This window comes from Sceloporus undulatus, chromosome 9 (assembly GCF_019175285.1).
Source record: "Sceloporus undulatus isolate JIND9_A2432 ecotype Alabama chromosome 9, SceUnd_v1.1, whole genome shotgun sequence".
NCBI classification, from domain to species: domain Eukaryota; kingdom Metazoa; phylum Chordata; class Lepidosauria; order Squamata; family Phrynosomatidae; genus Sceloporus; species Sceloporus undulatus.
In genome coordinates this window covers 31,330,406-31,350,420 of record NC_056530.1, presented here as the reverse complement: position 1 = coordinate 31,350,420, position 20,015 = coordinate 31,330,406, and the positions used below count along the sequence as shown (strand labels likewise).

The window sequence follows — 20,015 nt, the reverse complement described above, 5'->3', positions numbered from 1 at the left end:
ATCTCAAGGCATGTGCTCGATATATACATACATAATGTATGTAATGAATTATATATATATATATATATATATATATATATAATATATATATATAAATTTCAAGGCATGTGCTATATAATATATAATGCACTATTTAATATTCTATATTCTATATATATATATATATATATATATAATGTATTATATAAATATATACACACACATATATGTGTAATATACTATATAATTATATATATATATACACACACATATGTACATATACATATGTGTGTGTGTATATATATATATATATGTATATGTATATGTGTATATATATTCATAGGGAAATAGATGAGTGTATAAAATCTCACTATATATAATATATAATATTATATTCTATATAATCTATATACTGTAATATTTGTGGGGGAAATACATGAGTGCACGAAATCTCAAGGCCTGCAATGATCCTAAACTTATAACTCAGGCAAACCCTATAGGAGCCTCCGTAAAATCTGGCGGAGGAGGAAACGACAGGGAACTCCTGCATGTCTGATAGCGGACATGCTCCAAACATGTCTCTATCCTCATTTGAGAGACCAGCCGCCCGTGAGACAGAGACGCTGTGTTTTCCCATGTTGTTGCGTTACAACGTTTGTGACGTGGCTTTGCATTCCGCTGCAGACTCTGTTTTTCAGGGCTCTGGGTGCGATTCCCAGTGTCTTTATCAGCAGCTGAGCCAGAAACGAGAACTGGAGGCAGGGCAGGAGAAGGCATCCTTTGCCCTGGGCTTGGTTGCCATAGTCTCTGACCTTTGCATCTGGAGGACGCTTCCGTCACTCAAGGAAAAAGGAAACCAAACAGTGTCCAAACCCCAGCTCCCTGTTTCAGGGCTTAGGGACTACAATCCCCAGCGCCCCATTGGCTACGCTGGCTTGGGGCTGCTGGGACCTCTAGTCCAACAGCATCTAAAAGAAGAGTCCAGTTTTACTGCCCCAATCTGAATCTTTTATTGGGATTAATGCTAAACTCCAAGGAGTTCTAGGTTGGGTTTCCCTTATCCAGAATGCTTGGGATCAGACATTGCAGACTATTTGCATGCGCACACACACACACACACACACACACATATATGGGGAAAGAGCGGGGTACAAATAGATATAATACATAAATACAGGGTTAGGGTTACATGAGCCTCATCGGCCCAAAGGCATTGGTGCAACGGTGAAAAGAGGTCTTGGGGATGATGGATTCCTTGATAGATGTAGTTAAACAGAGCTTCCACATGCAAGCGCAATCTATCTTTGAATATATCCTGGAAGACAAAACAGGAGCTGCAAAAGAAAGTGGGGAAAACAACCCCACATAGCCGCCATACAGTTTTAATAGGAAGCCCCCTGGGTCAATATATATACGCGGTGGAAAGCAGAGGAGTGGCCCAAGACGGATGCGTTGGCGCATGCCGTTTGCACGGGGCGCTTTCTAAACACTCTTTAGGGATCAGATTAGGTTCCAGAGGATCTACAAATGGGGTCAAAGCCAGGAAAGGCTGGAATAAGAGGCAAGCCCCAGCTTCTGGAGTTGTCCAATATGGCAGCCAAATCCTTTGGGGACGAAATGCAGGTTGAGCCTTCCTTGTCCGAAACACTTGGGACCAGGACTCTTTGGGATTTTGGATACGTATTGATTGATCCATGTCTTGGAATACCTATAGATACATATAGGTACATAGTGGGATTCTCTTGGAGGTGGGACCCAAGTCCAAACTCACATGGACTGAAGCATTTTCTGTGCAGGAGATAGTTGTTTGTGTCGTTTTCTGTGTGCAAAGTTGTATGTTCCTAGAAAAGTGAGTGTCTTTTTCAGGTCGGAAGACGGAAACACCAGCCGCAAACGTCAAATAATCTTTAATACAAAATAAATTAGATCTGGACCGGAAAGAGAAAACAAAAGTATGGGATGTGAGGGCATCAAAACCAATCTAGAGATACATTCAGCTTCATCATAGAGCTTTATCTATAATATAATATATTTATATTTATACTTTGTCATTTTATATAATTTGAGGACTCTGAACCATTTCTATAAAAGGCCTTTTTAAAATATATATAAAATGCTTATTTTTCTTTTCTTATCGCTCCATTGTGTAGGTGCGCTTCTAGGATAGTCCATGTTTGCCAACTATTTCACTGGGCCATGCTCCTCCGTCTTTTAAAAGCCACTTCATCTGCAGATATACCATTGAGGGGGGTGTTTTATCTCAATGCTACCCCTCCAAACCTTCACTGCCTAATTTCAGTGGTTGGTGGTTCTGCAAGAAGCACAAGAGCAAGCTTTTCTGGTCAGTTGACAACACTGGTAGGAAAGAAGGGAAACAACTGAAACAACCATTTGCACCAGGTTTACAGTTGCTAATAACCCTCTTCTTGTGCCTTTGAACGGCAGCTTAAAAGGCACAAGAACAGGGGCTCATGAAAGAGTTGGCCACCTTCCGGGTTGCATAGAAAACTCAGCAATAGCAGAGACCTAGAAAAGACTGCAGAAATTGAGACTAGTCATCCTTCTAGAGTTGCGTTCTCTAAAATGGCAGCGTTCCCTTAAAAACTCGAGGTTCCCGAATTGGGAAGATCGGCAAACTGGTCTGGAAAGGAAAGATCCCTCGGCTATCTCTGGAAATCATCTTTCCGCAGATGGAACCATCCAAACGTTTTCTGAGATGATGGCGAGATCTGGTGTTTACTGTCACCATTTCCAGGACCCTCTGTCCTAGACATCCCCAAATTGCGCCAAGAGAGAACGGCTATATCCAGAAAACCTTTACAAAGTGGGTTTTGCAACAGAAAGGAGCATCGTAACTGTTCTGCCATCCCACTGAAATGCTATTGTCATAAAGACACATATATATATATTTAAAAACCATGCTTCGGACCAGAGGCAAAATACAAAATGGCTGGCAGGTCCAAACCCTTGCAGAGGCCAGGACCTCTTTGCTTCATCCGGTGCATTTATCGGCGTCTGGTTGCTAAATTCGGCACTGCTCAAATATTTGGTGCCATGCATATGTGGGTCTTGGAGAAGAAAAGCCTGCCAGCACTCTGGAGAAAAAGACCCTGCAACAACAGAGCTGTAAAAAATCCATGCACAACGTCTCTCCAAACAACTGGCTACTATCACACTGATATAGTCTTACACTGGCACAGTGGAAATGTGGATCCCTTGTGTCTGGTTGAGTATCTCAAAAAGTGGGGTTGCAGAATGCACTTTTGTAGCGGAAGGAGAAGCGTTTTGGGATTCGACTGTCCGCACAGTTTCGAACGGGCTCCGTCTCTCTCTAGCCTCGCTCTTATCGCCACATTTTTTTTCACCATACACAACTAGTTTGTGCGTTGTCTCCTTTCTGTTCTCACCGTCGTGGAAGGGAAGTGAGTCTCAAGGAATTGTAGAAGACTCCGCCGAGGTCCTTCAAACAGAGGTGCGTTTTTCTCCCGATACTTTACAGGATGCTTCCTCCAGAAACGGACTGAGGCGCCTCCATTCTTTAGTTCGAATCCCTTTCGTTCCTTTTTGTCTCGGATGTCTTTTGCCACAGTCTCCCTCCTGGTCTGCTGTGGAACGACACTGGGTTTGGGGATCGCGAACAAACGGGGCCCCAACTTTCCGGTTCAAGCAAAGATGCAAACGTCAGATCCCACTTGTCCGCCGTCGGCCAGGGTTACCGGCTGGGTCCCACGTGGCGCCTCTCCAAGGCGTGGGTGCAAGAGGCGCAGCAGATCGACTTGTAGTATGCGTAGACGCAGAGGCGAGCCTGAACAATCACCGGACAGTTGTGGAGGACGTCCTTGCAGTTCTCATCTGCCGGGGAAAGATAACAGAACAGTGATATGGAGCAGCAAGACTTTGTCCCAAACAGCAAAGAGCTTAGGAAAGCTACCTCTTTGGACCACATTGTTCAGCAATCTCAGATATTACGGGAATCGTGCTCCAAAATGGATAACTTACCTGAAAGTAACCCTTGGAAACAGAGTGTTGTGTGCCTTCTAGTCGTTTCCAACTTATGGCAACCCTAAACTGGGCCTATCCTGGGGGTTTTCTTGGCAAGATTGGTTCAGAGGAGGTTTGCCATTGCCTTCCTCTGAGGCTGAGAGAGTGTCACTTGCCCAAAGGTCACCCATTGGGTTTTATGACTGAGCTGGGAATCGAACCCTAGTCTCCAGAGTCATAGTCCAACGCGCAAACCATGACGCCATGCTGCTCTCAATTCAGAAGTTCATACTGTGTTAGAAGCTGAGAAACAACACTTTAATTGTTTTATTTAGTATTGTTTAGAGTGTTATATAGAAAAGTTTGGAAATAATGCACAAGAGGCTGAGAAATATGATGTTAGAAGCATTGGAAAACTGGAGATAATATGTTACAAGCAATTGCGTTATCTGTAATTAGTATTTGGGGAAACAAGGACATTATCATTGCTTGGATTTTAACCCTAATATGTTTTTGGGGGTGTCCGCCCTGCACCAAATTTGCAATCCCAGGGGATTTTTCAGAGGGAAGAGGAGTTAAACCCAACCAAAAAATCTCTTCATCTTCAAAGCAAAGGTCTGGAAATTGGACAGTCCTCCCAATCTCCAGCAAACATGGGGGGTTCTGGGAGCTGTGATTGCCCACCTTTTCCAAGCGCAGATGTCTCCCATCATGCCTGCCCTTTCCCCAGACGTATGGATTGGACGAAATGCACGCCACACGGGTTGTTTGCGTTTCGTAGAAAATGGTCCTACCTCCCAGTCCCACCTTTAGGGCTCCGGCCTTGAGTCGCAAGCGGGGTCCGGGCAGGGTTTCTTACCAAGTTCCTGGAGGCAGGGCTGGGGGTTGCAGGGGCGCTTCTTGGCCGGCTTGAGGTCCGGCGGGCAGAGGCTGCTCAGGGTCTTGTTTTGAGTCAAGCACTGAACCTCCCTCACCTGGACGCCACCCATGCATGACCGGGAGCACTGGGGAGGGAGAAACGAAAACGGTGCCGTGGGAAACTTTGCAAACAGATGGCAGAGAGCACAAGCCATTTCTTGTTCTGGGTCAAGCGGGGGACCTCCCTCGCCTGGACACATGGGATCAGAAATGCCAGACAAAGGTGTGCCATTGGAAGCTGAAGAGGACTTTCCCCATTTACTATAGCTTCCCAGAATCCCCCATAGAGGTTGAGTTGCCCTTATCCAGAAATCCGAAAATACTCCAAAATCTGAAACTTGTTTCATGAGTGGCTGAAATAGCGACACCTTTGCTTTCTGGTGGTTCAGTCTACACAAGCTTTGTTTCATGCACCAAATTATTTCAAGTACTGTGTATAAAACTACCTTCATGCTATGTGCGTAAGATGTATATGAAGCATACCTTTTGGAGATGGGACACAAGTCTAAACTCAAAATTCAAGTTTAGACTTTGGTCTAAACATCTCATTACAGACCTATGTGCAAATTCAGGGATTCCAAAACACTTCTGGTCCTGAGCATTTCTGGTAAGGGAGACTCAACCTCTACTGCCCAGGGGGATTCTTGGAGTTGTAATCCAAGGACAAAATGGGTCTTCGCCCATGTGTCCAAATGAATTCCCAGCCTCTGGGACAGTGTCCAGTGCGATCCTCTCCCCCACTCACTGCGCTCCAGGCGGTGGAGAACCAGAGCGCTTCGCACGCAGTGCCGAGACAAGGCTGGAGAGAGGGCGGCTTCTCCAGGTGGGCGCACTCTGAGGCCTCCGTCACGTTCACATCCGTCCCCAGTTTGCTGACGCAGACAATGTCGCGCCGTTGGGTGCCGGTGCCACAGTCGGAGGAGCACTGTTGTGTATGCGAGAGAATGGAGAAATGACAGCCGATGGTCAGTAGATGGGAGGAGAGCAGAAAAAGACTACATCTTCCAAAATCCCCAAACTAGCACAGCCACAGGGGTTGGGGAATTCAGGGACCTGTAATCTGTAAAAGGGTAACTTCCCCAAACTAGGGGGGGAAAGAATTCAGCGAGTTCCAACAGAGTTTTGACTGGTTTTCATCTGTCTTCTTTTAACTTGTCAAATATAGTTTAAAATAACTTGTACTGTGTACAGTTGGCCCTCTGTACCCATGGATTCTGCATCAATGGATTCAGCCATCCATAGCTTGAAAATGTTCCCAAAAGGAAAATTACAAAATGCAAACCTTGATGTTGCCATTTTATATAAGGGGTGCCATTTCACTATGCCACTGTACTTAATGGGACTTGAACATCCACAGATTTCGGGTTAAGTCCCACCAGATACCAAGAACCCACTTTACATGATTTAAAATTGATTTGCAGACCACATTTCCCCACCATTGTTCTATATATGGCTGTGGGCCATATTTCCCAACCCTGTTTCATATGTGGCCTGCGAGCCACATTTTCTCATCCCTGTCCTGTAGATTGCCCATGGGCCGTATTTTCCCAGCTCTTGTTCCAAAGGGTCGCGTGGGTTACCCCGTCCCCCCTCCAATCTGACATCGCTCACCAGGCTCCAGGGCCCTGTGTACCAATGGGTCACCCTCCGGCAAGGACCGCCACTGCATGCCCGCATGTCGGCCGGTTTGGTGCCTGCGCAATTCTCCTCGGCTTCTCCGCTGGCGTCGCTGGAGAGGCACACCACCGAACGCCGCTGGATCCCAGTGCCACATTCGGCTGAACACTGGGAAGAAGGAAAATAGCGAATGAGAAACAAGTGTCAGGCATTAGGAAAAGGGCAGCTTCTACAACTGGGCTGCCGAGTCCATTCTGGGTTTTAGATTGAACTCCAAAAAGTGTTAGCTTACAGAAGTCACCCAATGGTTTCGTGGCCAAAGTAAGGAATCAAACCCTGGTCTCCAGAGCCATAGTCCAACACTCAAACCAGTACCCCACATGCACCTCTCTGTCTTTCAATTAGCAATAAGGCTACAAAATGGATGCTCAAAGGGACAGAAGGATGGCACCAAAGGGTTGGAAAAGAGGAGAGCGAAGGAGGGAGAAATGGAGAGGTACCGTGTTGCTCCACTCGCTGTAGAACCAGGTCCGCACGCAAGGCCCCATGTCGCACGCCTCACTGGTCTTGGGCCGGTGGTTGCCCGGGCATTCGCCGTCGCTCAGCAAGGTACCCTCGTTGCTGACGCAGCGGACACGGCGCGTCCGGTGGCCCGTGCCACACAAGACGGAGCACTAAAAATGGGCGAGGAGAGAAAATAATTAATTAATTTGTTTTATTTATATACCGCTATTCCAAAGATCATAGTGGTGAACAGCAAGTAAGCTAATTAGCAAGTAAGCTAATATGCCCCCAACAGTCTGGGTACTCATTTTAGCGACCTCGGAAGGATGCAAGCCTGAGTCGAGCTTGGGCCCTTTTGCTGGTCTTGAACTCGCAACCTTGTGGTTTTGAGTGAATGGCTGCAGTACAGGCATTTAACCACTGAGCCACCAGGGATAAAGCAAGGTGGTTTAAAAAGTGGGAAGGGAATGCAAAACTCCAACCAGGGCTGATCTCTGGTGTGCAAACCTTACCACGCTCTATAAATAAACGTTCATAATAATAATAATGAGGTTCTTTGCATTGTTTTCCTTCCTAGGTTGCGATATTTAGGGCAAAATAGCTTTTCTGTGTTCTGACAAACAAATACACACTTCCTATACACACTTCCTATCTACTATATATATATATATATATATATACACACACACACACACACACACACACACACACACAGGGATAACATACCTAACACAGGATCTAAACTAAAACTAAATAAAATACAAGGGAACTATGGCTTCCAGGCTTCCTAACATAGACATCTCTCTTTTAATCAGGAATATGAGTCCTTATCCTGGACTTAAGTGTAAATGAAATATTTCCTATCAGATCCTCCACAAATACAACACATTTCTTATTTTAAAAATCTCTCTATATTTTACATGGATTAAATCAACATCTTCTGTTATTTCTTAACCTAATCCCTGGATTGTCATGGTTTTCTCATGTATCATCATCGTCATCTTATCAATTTCTACCCAAATCCGTAAGGTTGAAAGAGCCAATCTTCTTGAGAGGGAATTGTTGTCTCTCCATCTCTGAGCGTAGACCATATATCCAAGTTTCTTCCATTACTTTTCTCTTTCTCCGTTTGGCTTTTCATCTACCTTGGGGTGGGACAAGTGCGACCCACGGAGACACCCTCAAAAGGGCTGAGCCCCACTCATTTTGAACCCAAAGATCACCCCAAATGCCTAAGTTTGTGTTGACTGTCCCTCCACAGTCCACTTTCACTCCAACAAGAATTGAGCATCTGCCAAAACTAAAGCTAAACCTAGGTAGGTTACCCCTTCCATATACACGCAACCTGCTTACCGAGCTCCAATTGGTGTGGATCTCCCAGTGGCTGCAGACTTGGACCTGGCAGGTCTGGGTGGCGTTGGGCTTGGCCAGTTGTCCACAACGCTGTGGGTGGACCATAGTGCTGCGGTTGGCGTAGATCTGCCGGCAGAGGACCTGGCGGTGCTGGGTGCCCAGGCCACAGGATTTGCTGCAGGCCGACCAGTCGCCCACATCCCAGCTGGAACAAGGCAGACAGAAGAGAGAGAGAGAGACGGTGAGCAGAAAGCAAACCAAACCGCTTGTAACGTCACCCAAACATCAGGGCCTCCTTTGTGCCGACTCCCAGGATGTGGAATCCCCTTTCCAAGGGCTGCTAGGCTGGTCCCAAAAGTGTGACTTGTGAATGACATGTGGCCCCTGATCATTTATGTAGACTCCAGGGGTCAACTGATATTGATATAAATGAGTATTTGTAGCTTTCCTTTTGTAACGTTCTCCGTTTTTTCTCCCTTGGCTTACCAACGTTTTATGGCGCCTTCTACTCCCTTGCAGTTAGGACGTCTGGTCACTCTGGTGACCAAGTTTGCAAAACAGCAGTAAGGGGCAGTTGAAATTCATGATCAAAGCAGGATTGACCATCAGGAACAAGCTGTTCACTAGTTTGTAATCTACTGAAACACCAGAGAAAAGGATTGAACATGGTGGGAAACACAGGAGGTTTCCGTGTGCCTCTCGCGCCGGCAGAGGGCAGCAGCAGCCTTTCTGTATAGAAAAGGTTTTGGGAAGGAATTGAAGACACTCACTAGGCTGGGCAAGGCTCCGTGTTGCAGACCTCTTCGGACACAATGGGTTTGGGAACAAGGTGGCATTTCTCATCCCCCACCTCTTCTTGGGAAACCCTAGAGATGCAGATGTAGACCGAATGCCAGAAGCCTGCAAAGAAAGGACACTCATGGCAATGATTTTTGGTTGGTTTGGGGGCGGAAAAAGCCCACCGCCCAGTTTCTAGTCCTTAAGACTTGCAAGAAGATGCCAAATAAAATTCCAAAAAAATTAGGGCTTCATGGGGTTTCTGTCAGTAAGAGGAGCAGCTCTCAAACTCTGGTCCTCCAGAGGCCTTGGATGTCATCTCCCCAAAAGTCCCAGAATCTGCAATCCCAAACATCTGGACGAACAGAGCTTGAGTTTCAGGGCCAAGCGCGGAATCGAACCCTGGTCTCCGGAATCATAGTCCAACATCCAAACCACTTTGCAATGTTGGATACAAAGAACGACAATGACAACAGCAAAGCTTAACAGTGTTTTACCTGTGTTGTCCAGTCACAACCTTTACAACAACCCTTTAAAGTCAGCCAGGATTATAACTGCAGAGATGAGGAGTGAGGCTTTGAAAGAGCAGCTTGCCTAAGGTCATCCAGTGAGTTTAGGATGAAGGGGAGATTTCAACCAGACATCTCTTGATCTCCAGCTGCAGCTTTCAATCACCATACACACACACACACACACACACACACACACAGCATATATATAATAATAATATGTACATATACCTGTGCATATACATGGAATCATAGAATCGTACACATACACACGTGTGTGTGTGTGTGTGTGTATCAGCAATCTTTCAAAAGGATAGGAGGGGGACCGCTCTGCAAAACCATGAAATGGTGAACCTCCATGCACAGGAGCAGTCAACTAGAGGGACACAGCAGAAAAGGCTGACGAACGGACTCACCTTTCCCGCAGGTGGCTGAGCACTCCGTGTTTCCGGCCCGGCGCCAGTAAAAGTCATGGGGGCTTTCGGGGTGATGCTGGATGGGGTGCGGCGGAGGGGGCAAAGGGGGCACGCGGACGTTCCGCTGCAGCGTCCCGGGGCTCCGTCCCGATTGGCCAGCCGGGGGAGGTGCCACACCTTGAGTCCGTCTGGATTGGCTGGAGGAGACCGAGAGGCGCGGAGGGGTCAGGCTCCGGGAATTGCCCGCCAGCGGCCGCAGGTGACCAGTCGGAGATTCCAGCGGGTGGACAGGGGACACCAGCGTCAATGCACCTGTTATGGGGCGGAAAAGAGAGGAAAAGTGGGGTTCAGAAAGAGGTGGCATAACTCGAACCCTTAGCACTAATTCCCAACTTCTTTGACAGGCACCAGAAAAAATAAGCAGCCACTTCAACGAGGGTAATCAAACTAACCGAGCAATGGAAAAACAATATGAAAAATAATATGAAATATTAACAATGATTATGCATTGGAAGGCAATACATGGGAAAATAGCTTCCCGCTATTGGTACTGATAGGTAAAAGAGGCAGGTCGTCTCACCAAACTCTTGCCGGGGGTTACGGGGCGGTTTGTGGTGAGGGGTCTCCGCCGGGGGTGAGGCCAGGAAGAACTGGTAGGAGATCCCGGGGTTGTCTTGCTGGAAGATCATCTGCAGAAACCAGGGCAGGAGAGAAAAATCACCCAGGAAAGGCCGAACGGCGCTCAGGAAGGAAAGGCGAAGGATCTCTTTGTGGGGTTAGGCTGAATGGTCTTTCCTGTGATATACTGAATAGTCTTTGTAAGGTTAGGCTGCTGGCATCTGCCAACGCAAAGCTTAAGGGTGGCTTTCATATCAAACAGCTCTGAGGAAGATGCTCTTTGGCTTGTCATCCCGCCAAAGGTGGGCCTAGTCCTAGTGCATCCCCAGACATAAAAGAACTGGGAAACTCCGTATCCAGTAGTCTCCATCTGTAGAGCTTTGTTAAGATTACTCAACTGACTGCCACCATCCCGCCTTAAGGACTAGAATCTTGATTTTTAAGACCCAAATGGAAGGTGGTCCTTTCTCACAGTCAGAAGTGTGCTGATGGGGATGCGCCTCTCCCTCCCCTGCCCTCCCCCCACTGCGTACTCACATACACATCTATGGGCTCCGTGGTGGGACCCTCTGCCGTCAGGGATTCACCCTCCCGCCTGTCGTTCCCTGGACGGCTGTAGACGAAAACGGTGCCAGCCGCCTCATAGCTGCCTGGCGGGTTCACCGCCCAGTTTCCATTGATGATGGATTTGCCGTTGTGGTTCCGAAGGGCTGGGAAAAGAAGAGAGGGACAACAAAATGGAGTCGCCGTTGAAACACAGAGACTCTCGGGCTGCATCTGCACTGCAGAAATAATGCAGTTGGACATCACTTTAATTGCCATGGCTCCATCCTATGGACTCCTGGGATCTGTGGTTTGTTGTGGCAAATGAAGTATTTCATTACACGTATATATGTAAATATAGGTATTCCAAAATCCAAAGCACTTCTAGCCCGGAGCATTTTGGATAAAGGATACTCAGCCTGTCATAGCATTTAATTTAGTGACTTCAGAGAAATAAGAAAATGAAGTTTTAAGTAAACTTATTCAAAATTGTGACTGTGACAGTTAAGTAAGCCATCTTAGGGTCCACAGGAATGGTAGTTTACCAACCGAGATAGTTGGGGCTGCCGCTCATCTCTTTGACTTGGATCCGTGTCGCCCCCGCGGGGATCTCCAAGATGCGGTGGTAACCGATGGGCACGTCCGTGTCGGTATAGTTGCCGACCACCAGCTTGCAAGTGGTGTGATCCCCGTCACACACCCCACAACTGTCCAGTGTGCGATTTGAACCCAGGATCCCGTCACAGCCGGGTCTCTGGTGAGGGAAGAGACATGGTGAATGCATATGGAAATACTGCAGAGCTGAGTATCACCCACAAGGAGAAGGAATCCCCTTCCGTCCCTTCAATGGCCTCAACTGTCCCTTCTCCTCCTGAGATTAATCATCTATCTGTCCTTTCTATCAACCTATCTACTATCCATTTACCCATCCATCCATCTACTCACCCATCCTCCTTTATCTATCTTTTAGTCATATATCATCTGTCCATCCATCTATGCATCTAATCTAGTATTAACTATCTCTCTCTCTCTCTCTCATTTATCATATTAAAATCTATAGTTCTGGGCCCAAAACCTGTCCTTGACTTACACGAGGTTGACTTATACATGGGTATATATGGTATCCATCTATCTATTTATCTTTCATCCATCCATCTATCAATCATCCATGTATCATGTAGTTATGTATCATCTGTCTATCTATCCATTCACCAATCTGTCCATCATCTATCTATCTAATCTATCTAGCAGCTACATACCATCTGTCTCTCTATCTCTCAACTATCAACCTACCTGCCTACTTCTGTCTGTCTATCTTTCATTCTCTCATATCAAAATCCATAATTTTGGCCCCAAAACTTGCCCTCGGTTCACTCAAAGTCGACTAATACACGAGTATATACAGCATCCATCTATTTATCTCTCATCCATCTCTCAACTAGCTATATATCACCATCCGTCCATCCATCCATCCATCCATCCATCCATCCATCCATCCTCTCCCCTGTTCCTAAGGAGTCTGACATTTGGAAATGTTACTCCCAGGACGGAAGGATTATGGGTTCCAAAAAAAGGATCACCCTGCCACCCCCCAAACCTCCCAAAAGCCCAATGACTTCCCAAATTCATGAGAAAACCTCACCAGGCACTGTCCAGCGACACAGATCTCTGGGGAGTCTACCTCGCACGGCGTGCCATCTTGCACCTTCTCCGTGTGACGGACGTAGAATCGGTAGCCGATGGGCCGGCAATTGAGCTCACAGCGCTGGGAGCCCTGCACTGCAAGACACAAAGACACACAGCAAAAGGATGGGTTGTGCGTTCATAGGATTGCGAACAAGCAAGGACCCATTCCCAGGCACCCAGGTAACCTTCTGGGCCACATCCGTATTATGAATATATATGTCCATAATGAGATGTTCTGGAGATGGGACCCGAATCCAAGCACAAAATTCATTTATGTTGCATATGCACTTCGTACTCATAACAAACAGGACAAAAGGGCAATTTGGATTCAATGCATTTCTTAATTTGAAGTAAGAAACTAAAGGGATTTTAAGTTCTTGTGCAGCCAGGGGTTAAAAAGTCCCTGTGTGTCTCTTCCACCCAAGAGCCACAAATGTGTGTTTTTCGTCGCAACTGAAGTCTTTCCTGACATTTCTCAATTTATTTAATGTTGTTTTTTTGCAAAAAATAAAATAAAATAAGAAAAATAAAGACGAGCCTCTGGGATGCAGAGGCCAGACTTCGACTCGGACTCCAACCTGGCAGGGCCCGAGTGCGAGAGAGAGAGAGAGAGAGAGAGACAAAGCCTTCCTTGTGCGGCTTCCTTCGCTCTCCCATCCAGGCCAAAAAACATAAATATTGGCTCCGGATTATAAACGGCGGAGGCAGGCTTTCTAAACCTCCCCTTCCCCTCCTCCTGTTTATCTAAAGGGTATTATTTTGGTACTTCCCAGGAAAAATGTTTATCTAAAGCCTTCGCTGCAGTGGACTGAGCCTGGAAGAGTTGCTGGTTCTTTTTTTGACAACACCACCCAGCATCCCCAGTCTCTTGGACTACAAATTCCAGAATCCCACTGCTCAGAAAAGGTGCCTTATTAATAAATGACAACTCCCATAATCTGCAGCAAACACAGCCGTGATACGCTGGAGCCAAAGCATAGAAAAGTTGCTTTTGGGGAGGATTGCAGCTCCCAGAATCCGCAGCCATCACAGCCACAAAATGCTGGGACCAAATAATAGGAAGGTTCTCTCTGTGTTTGGATTGCAGCTCCCAGAATCCCCAGCCAGCACAGCTCATGGGATGCTGGGACCAAAGCATATAGAGAAGTTGCTCTGTTTTATTACAGCATCCAGCATCCCCAGCCAGCATAGTTACGAAATGCTGGGACGAGAGTGAAGAAATGTTCCTTTGTGGAGTATATCTCCCAGAATCCCAAATCATGCCAGTTTGCTAGAGGATGCTGGGTATCGTAGTAAAAAATGCACAACATCTCCATGTTCTGACTAACACCGTTTCCTCTCCCACACATTATTCTTTTCTTTTTCAATCTGGGGACTTTTGTCCCCAAACTCCAAGAATGGTTCGTGAAGAATCAGATCATTTTGGGGGTAAAGAGGGACATTTCTTGGAGGCCTTGATGTGGTCAGGATGGCAAAAGTTATCAATGGGGAAAAACACACAAATTAGGAGATGCTGCAGCAGTTTGCTTTTGCTTGATCCAACTGAGAAGGGCAAGATTTATCCCCTTCCTTTCTCTCCATCCTGAATTGTGTGCAAAGGACTTTTGCAATTTGGACTTTGTTTGCAGCAATAGAAGCAAAAGTAGGAGGAAGCAAGAGAAACCAGGACATTTTACAAGCAGCTGAAGAAGTGGGATGGCAAATAATAATAATAATAATAATAATAATAATAATAATAATAATAATATCCGGTGCCTCCAAATGATCGAAGCGGCTTACATTAAAACAAACCAATAAAATACCATATCAATACCATATCATACATTATAACCCTACCCTCCCATCAAATACAGTTATATTACCAGTGATTAAAACAACCGTTAAACATTAAATAATTAACAATTTTAATTAGCAAAGGGTTAATAGGGATCCTCCTTGTCAAATCTGGATGGCAGAATGGGGCTGGACTACATGGCCCTTAAGGTCTCTTCCAACTCTATGCTTTTTATGAAATCTGGACAGCTGCAGGGTGTGTGCTCTCAGCTTTTTGGGTCTCCTCCAGCCTCTCCAAAGTGGATTATTATATAAACAGTGGTGAGAAGCATTCCTCCTGGGGCTGTTATAAACTCATAATTAAAAAATTAAAGAGTGGGAGAGAAGACGGAGAAGGGCACCCATCCATCGCTGAAGGTCTCAGCTGCTGCTTTCGGAGGGAGGCGGGCAGGATTTGGCACCGAAAGAACGGTCTGGATCCTATTTCTCGGTTTCCGTGAGAGCTGGCTCTCTTCCCTCTGTGGCACAGCCAAGATCTCAGCGAGGGAACGGAGAGGCAGCCACAAGGGAGATGGAAGAGAAAGCCACGGAGGAAGCTAATTGCCACAGGACGGGATGCGGGCAGCCGTCCTTCCTGCAAGTGTCTAAAAACCAAGCCACTTTGTCCTAAAAAAATCTGGTGGGCAACGATGGTGGGTGGCCTTTGCATGCAAGCATAGACTGCTAGGACCGGACCAGGCAGAATGGTCGGCGGGCTCTCCTTCTTTCCCCGCAATGAAAATTTCCTTCCCCCAAAATTTCTAGCGTTGTAGAGGATGAGTCCATGAAAAATTGTCATAGCATGCCTTCAAGTTGTTTCCAACTTGTGGCTACCCTAAGGCAAACCAATCATCATCATCATCATCATAGAAGTTTATCACACAAAAGAGATCAGGAGTTCATATCGTGACTATGCCAGAAAAATCATGTAATTACGCGAAATGATTTCGCACGACGTCGCACAAAACCTGCCATTAAAGTAGCCAGCCTCGTATCGTATCTGCATTAGGAAGCTGGGGCTTTGGGGCTTTGCTTGGCGGAGTCTTACCGTCCGTGAAGGGCTCCCATTCGTAAAAGCGGCCCATAAACTCCTGGCGGTTGTAGGCGGCGCACTGGACGGCCCTTGGATCGGGGCGCTCAGCTGGACAGGGCTGTGGAAAGGAAAAAAGGACAATGACCAGGGATGGGAGCAGAGAAGGGAGGCAGGGAGATTTCAAACCATCATGACATTGAAACACAGCCTCTGGATACTACTTCCAAGTGTCTGGGAATGGTACTTGCCTTGGAGAGTGCTACTGTTATTACTTGGCGTGGAAGGGTTCTGGGAGTTGTAGTCCAAAAAAGTAACTTTGCTTGTTGTGTGCCGTCAAGTTGTTTCCAACTTATCACAACCCTATCCTGGGATTTTCTTGGCAAGGTTTGTTCAGAGGAGGTTTGCCACCATTGCGTTCCCCTTGAGGCTGAGAGAATGTGATTTGATTCTGCAAGTCCCAGAATCGGGGAATACTGGGACTTGCAGTCCAAAACAACACACTTTCCATGAGCTCTGGTTTAATTCTCAGAGTAACGTCAGTCCAAGGACGCCCCTCCTATTCCACGGAGGAGACCTCGACCCCAGTTCAGCCAAAAAACGCTGGCCCTTTCGTCCCGGTGGGCCGATCCGGCGAATTTGGAAAGCGTCAGAACCAACGCCTATGGCTCTGGTCCCTGGGAACTCATCAGGGCCTTTACTTGGAACATGAAACCCTGTTATTATTATTATTTTCTTCTTCTTTTCATAAAACCCTCTTTTTTATTCAATAAAAGGAGAATAAAAGAGAGAGACAAAAGCAGAACAGGACTCCAGATCTGTGCTCTGGGTACAAATTTGGACACACTACAGTAGGGTCACCAGGTGTCCCTTATTGTAAAGGATGACTGGAAAGTTTGCCCCTTATAGGGCCTTACTATAAAAGCTATCCCTTACTTGCAGACCAGAAAGCTTGTCCTGTATAGGATGGCTGGGTGTCCCTTTTTAGAAGGGATATCCCTTATTTTAAAGCCAGAATATTTGTCCCTTATAGGGCTGGCAAGTGTCCCTTATTATAAAGGATGTCCCTTATTCGAAGGGTAGTAAGTGTCCCTTATTTTAAGGCATGTTCTCTGTTTGGGAATAGGAAATTATTTTGCTTTTACACAGACTGAACAAGATGCCAAAAAAAAATAAAATTAAATCTCACATTTTGGGGTGTGGGTCCTTCCTAAAGACAAAGGATTGTGCAAACTTCACAATCCATTATTGCGGACAATACGTTCATTTTGCTGAAGCATGCATGGCTAGGTTTTAAAAACCAACACAGTACTTTCTTTTGGTATTTAGTCTTATTGCTTATGGCTCTTATCGCTATTTTGCGAACTTAGCAATGCTACAGTATGGGTTTGCTTGTTCGTTTAAACCACCCCAGATAGGAATTTTAATGAAGGATGCAGGAGGATTTTTTATTTTTGTGCTACAAGTCTCAATACCAACCAATCTATGCCTCCCAGTCTAACTGGGATTCCCACATTCTCCAAGGTGGCCTTCCGCTTACAATATTTTTGCATTTTTAAATGCTTCCCCCCCTTGAAGTGTCCCGAATCAAGTGAAAGGGCCCTTTCAGAATACGTCCAATTTTTTCCTACACTGGACCAATCCGTGCCAGACAAGCCATCGGGGAAAAGGTTTTCCCAGAGGTGAAGAGTTCAAAAACCATGAGTCTGCTGGCTATATAATTGAGGAATTGTCTCGTCTTTTCTGGCTGGTATCCCAGAATGGCTGTCAAACTTTTTTCAATTATGCTTCTTCAAACTATCAAGACCCGGCACAAGTATCTAAACTCTCCAGAAGTATTCCCCAATTTATTGCCAGTTTATTCACTCATTTCATCAAATAATCCAGATTTTTAAAAAAGGTTCAATTGTCATGAAGGAGTTATGGGTGGCATAGGGATCAATCTCCCAAAAGGCTGCCTGGAACAGAGGGGCCATTGATCGATCAATTGATGGGTGATTGACTGATTGATTGATGTGTATTTGTTTGCAAGCTGAAGCCCACCTGCAAAGCAATTCCCCCTTCCTCACCTCTTGGCTGCAGGCCTTGTACTGCTTGCTTTCTCCCTCGCAGTGGAAAATCTCCGTTCCAGGATAGTACAGGTTCCACTGCGGCACTTCGGCTCCCGTCTGGGGCGGCCCTTGACCCTGGGCCTGGAACTGGATGGGATTCCCACGGTTTAGCAGCCAAACGTCGGGTTCCGCCGTCCGAGGAGGGGACACCGGCTGGTCCACAAAGAGGCTGTGGGTCAACCGGGTGCCGTAGCCGCCGCCGCCGCCACCAGCCACCCGTGGCTCGTTCTGCCTCTGCGTCCGTGTCCGAGCTTGACCCTGGGAATGCCGGTGAGCGTGGCCCGTGGAGCGATGAAAAGACTCTGGCGCGGCCCGGTGGCTCTTCTCCACCCCAAGCTCCTTCTGTTTGGAAGCAGAGCTGTGGTTCCTCAGGACCCGGTGAGCTAGACGCAGTTCCACCTCACCCTGAGGATGGAGACCGACCCCCAAGGAGGGCGACCGAGAAGCGGGAGCACCCACCCTTGATGTCAAAGTGCCCGCTTCCACTGCCACCCCACCTTCCCTGCCCTTTAACTCCATGAAAGGGGGTTCCCTTCCTCCAGGCTGTTCCTGGGGTCTTGCAGAGGCTTCTGGGTTATGTGGCGGTGGTGGGTCAGGCATTCGTGCCGCCAAGCCTTGTTCAGCATCACCCATCTTCCCACGATGCTCTGCTCCCCCCGAGGCCTTGTGGTGTGACGCCATGGCTGCACCGGGTTCCAAGGGTTGAGGACTGTGCTCTGGACCACTCTTTTCAGTGTGGCTGTGCCCCAAATCACGTCCCTCTGGGACCACCCCGTGGGAATGAGTTGCACCGTTGGCTGGCGGAGGTTGCTTCTGTTTGTCACGGGTTCGAGGGTCAGGTGCAGTGGATGGAGGGTCCTTTTCCCGGCTCCCAGCCACCTCCTCATGGGAGGAGGAAGAACGCATTGCTTTGCTTTTGGGTTTCCTTGATGGCGGGCGAGGGGGAGGCGGTGGCGGTGGAGGTGGTCCAGTGACATGTCCCTCTTTGTGCCGTTTAGATCGGGAGGGACCTCCATCAGCTGGGTCTCTGTGGAGGGGCAAGGCAAAGGGCACCTTCCCATAGCCGTACTTGCCGGGCTTGATGGACTCTCGAACCCGAGACCTAGAAGACATAAGGTATATTTGTGTGGAGTGTCTGGTTTTAGCCATCACTTTATTCCTATATTAAATATACTGTAGTATATTTAATTATAAATAGCAACAAGGTTTGAAATAAATTAAGGCAAATGTTAAGAGGAAATGGGCCAGAATGGATCAAGGCATAAACACACACATGTGAAACTAACCCGATATTGCAAATGGATGAGTTTCTTTGCCTGACCCTCTCTGGTCTCGCTTCCTTGTCAATGGGTTGGTGAAACTACTTTGGGTTTTAGTCCAAACTGTGACACAAGTTGTTCCAAGGTATGCTGTCTCTGTCTCCCCAATTCACATTTGACAGATCTTCCAATACATCTTTTAATGTTATGACTAAAACCAGGGGCAAATTCACCACCCCCTTCACAACCATGGAAGCCACGAGTACATGCTGGACTTCACCCCAAAAGTAGGACCCCGATTCTTACCTCCGGCCAGTCTGAGACCCAGGTGTCGGAGAAGCTCCCCAGCGGTGCTGCCCACTATCCGATTGGCTGCTGTGATGGGGTCCATCAGGTCTTGGACCTGCGCTTTGGCCATCCCTCCTCAGAGGCTTAAACAAGGGGAGGGACCCGTGAGTGGACGGCCCATCGTGTCTGGAAGGGGTCCTAATATGGGCACCATGTGGTGGTCTTTGGGATGAAGCGTGGGCAGAAATTTGCTCCCGAGGAGAGGTGGGGTCCCTCCGGTGGCTCTGGTGGGGGGCCATGACATTTCGCGGCCGAGTCTGGGGCCACTCCTCAGTGGGAAAGGCCCCGCGCCGAGAGTAGCGGTTTGGGGAGCTATAGGGGGCGGCCGGAGGGGGCGGCCGGGGATTGTGAAATGGGAGGACAGAGCCCTGGTTGGGAAGGGTCAGGGCTGCACCAGCGTTCCTGTCGGTGTGCAATGGGTAGGCCGGTCGGGCCAAATGTGGCCTGGTGGATCTCTCCACTTGGTGAGGAGGCTGAGGAGGATATGCCGGGGGTGGCACTGGATCTGTCCTCCCGGCCCAGGGGACGCGTTGGTAGGGAGACTGGCAGTTCCG

The 20,015-nt window shown here is 47.4% G+C and overlaps 1 protein-coding gene across 1 annotated transcript; it reads right to left on the bottom strand.

The window, feature by feature from the left end:
* Positions 1 to 1,870: 1,870 nt before the first annotated feature.
* Positions 1,871 to 20,009, bottom strand: ADAMTSL4 (ADAMTS like 4). Its single transcript, XM_042440019.1, has 15 exons — positions 19,420 to 20,009; positions 17,813 to 18,956; positions 15,762 to 15,864; positions 12,858 to 12,994; positions 11,765 to 11,969; positions 11,210 to 11,382; positions 10,635 to 10,743; positions 10,055 to 10,366; positions 9,123 to 9,252; positions 8,353 to 8,557; positions 6,996 to 7,169; positions 6,490 to 6,663; positions 5,624 to 5,803; positions 4,820 to 4,964; positions 1,871 to 3,831 (listed from the first exon to the last, which is right to left on the bottom strand). The coding sequence occupies exons 1-15, from the start codon at positions 19,698 to 19,700 to the stop codon at positions 3,692 to 3,694; spliced, it is 3,612 nt and encodes a 1,203-aa protein (XP_042295953.1). The 5' UTR covers positions 19,701 to 20,009; the 3' UTR covers positions 1,871 to 3,691.
* Between the last annotated feature and the right edge of the window lie 6 nt (positions 20,010 to 20,015).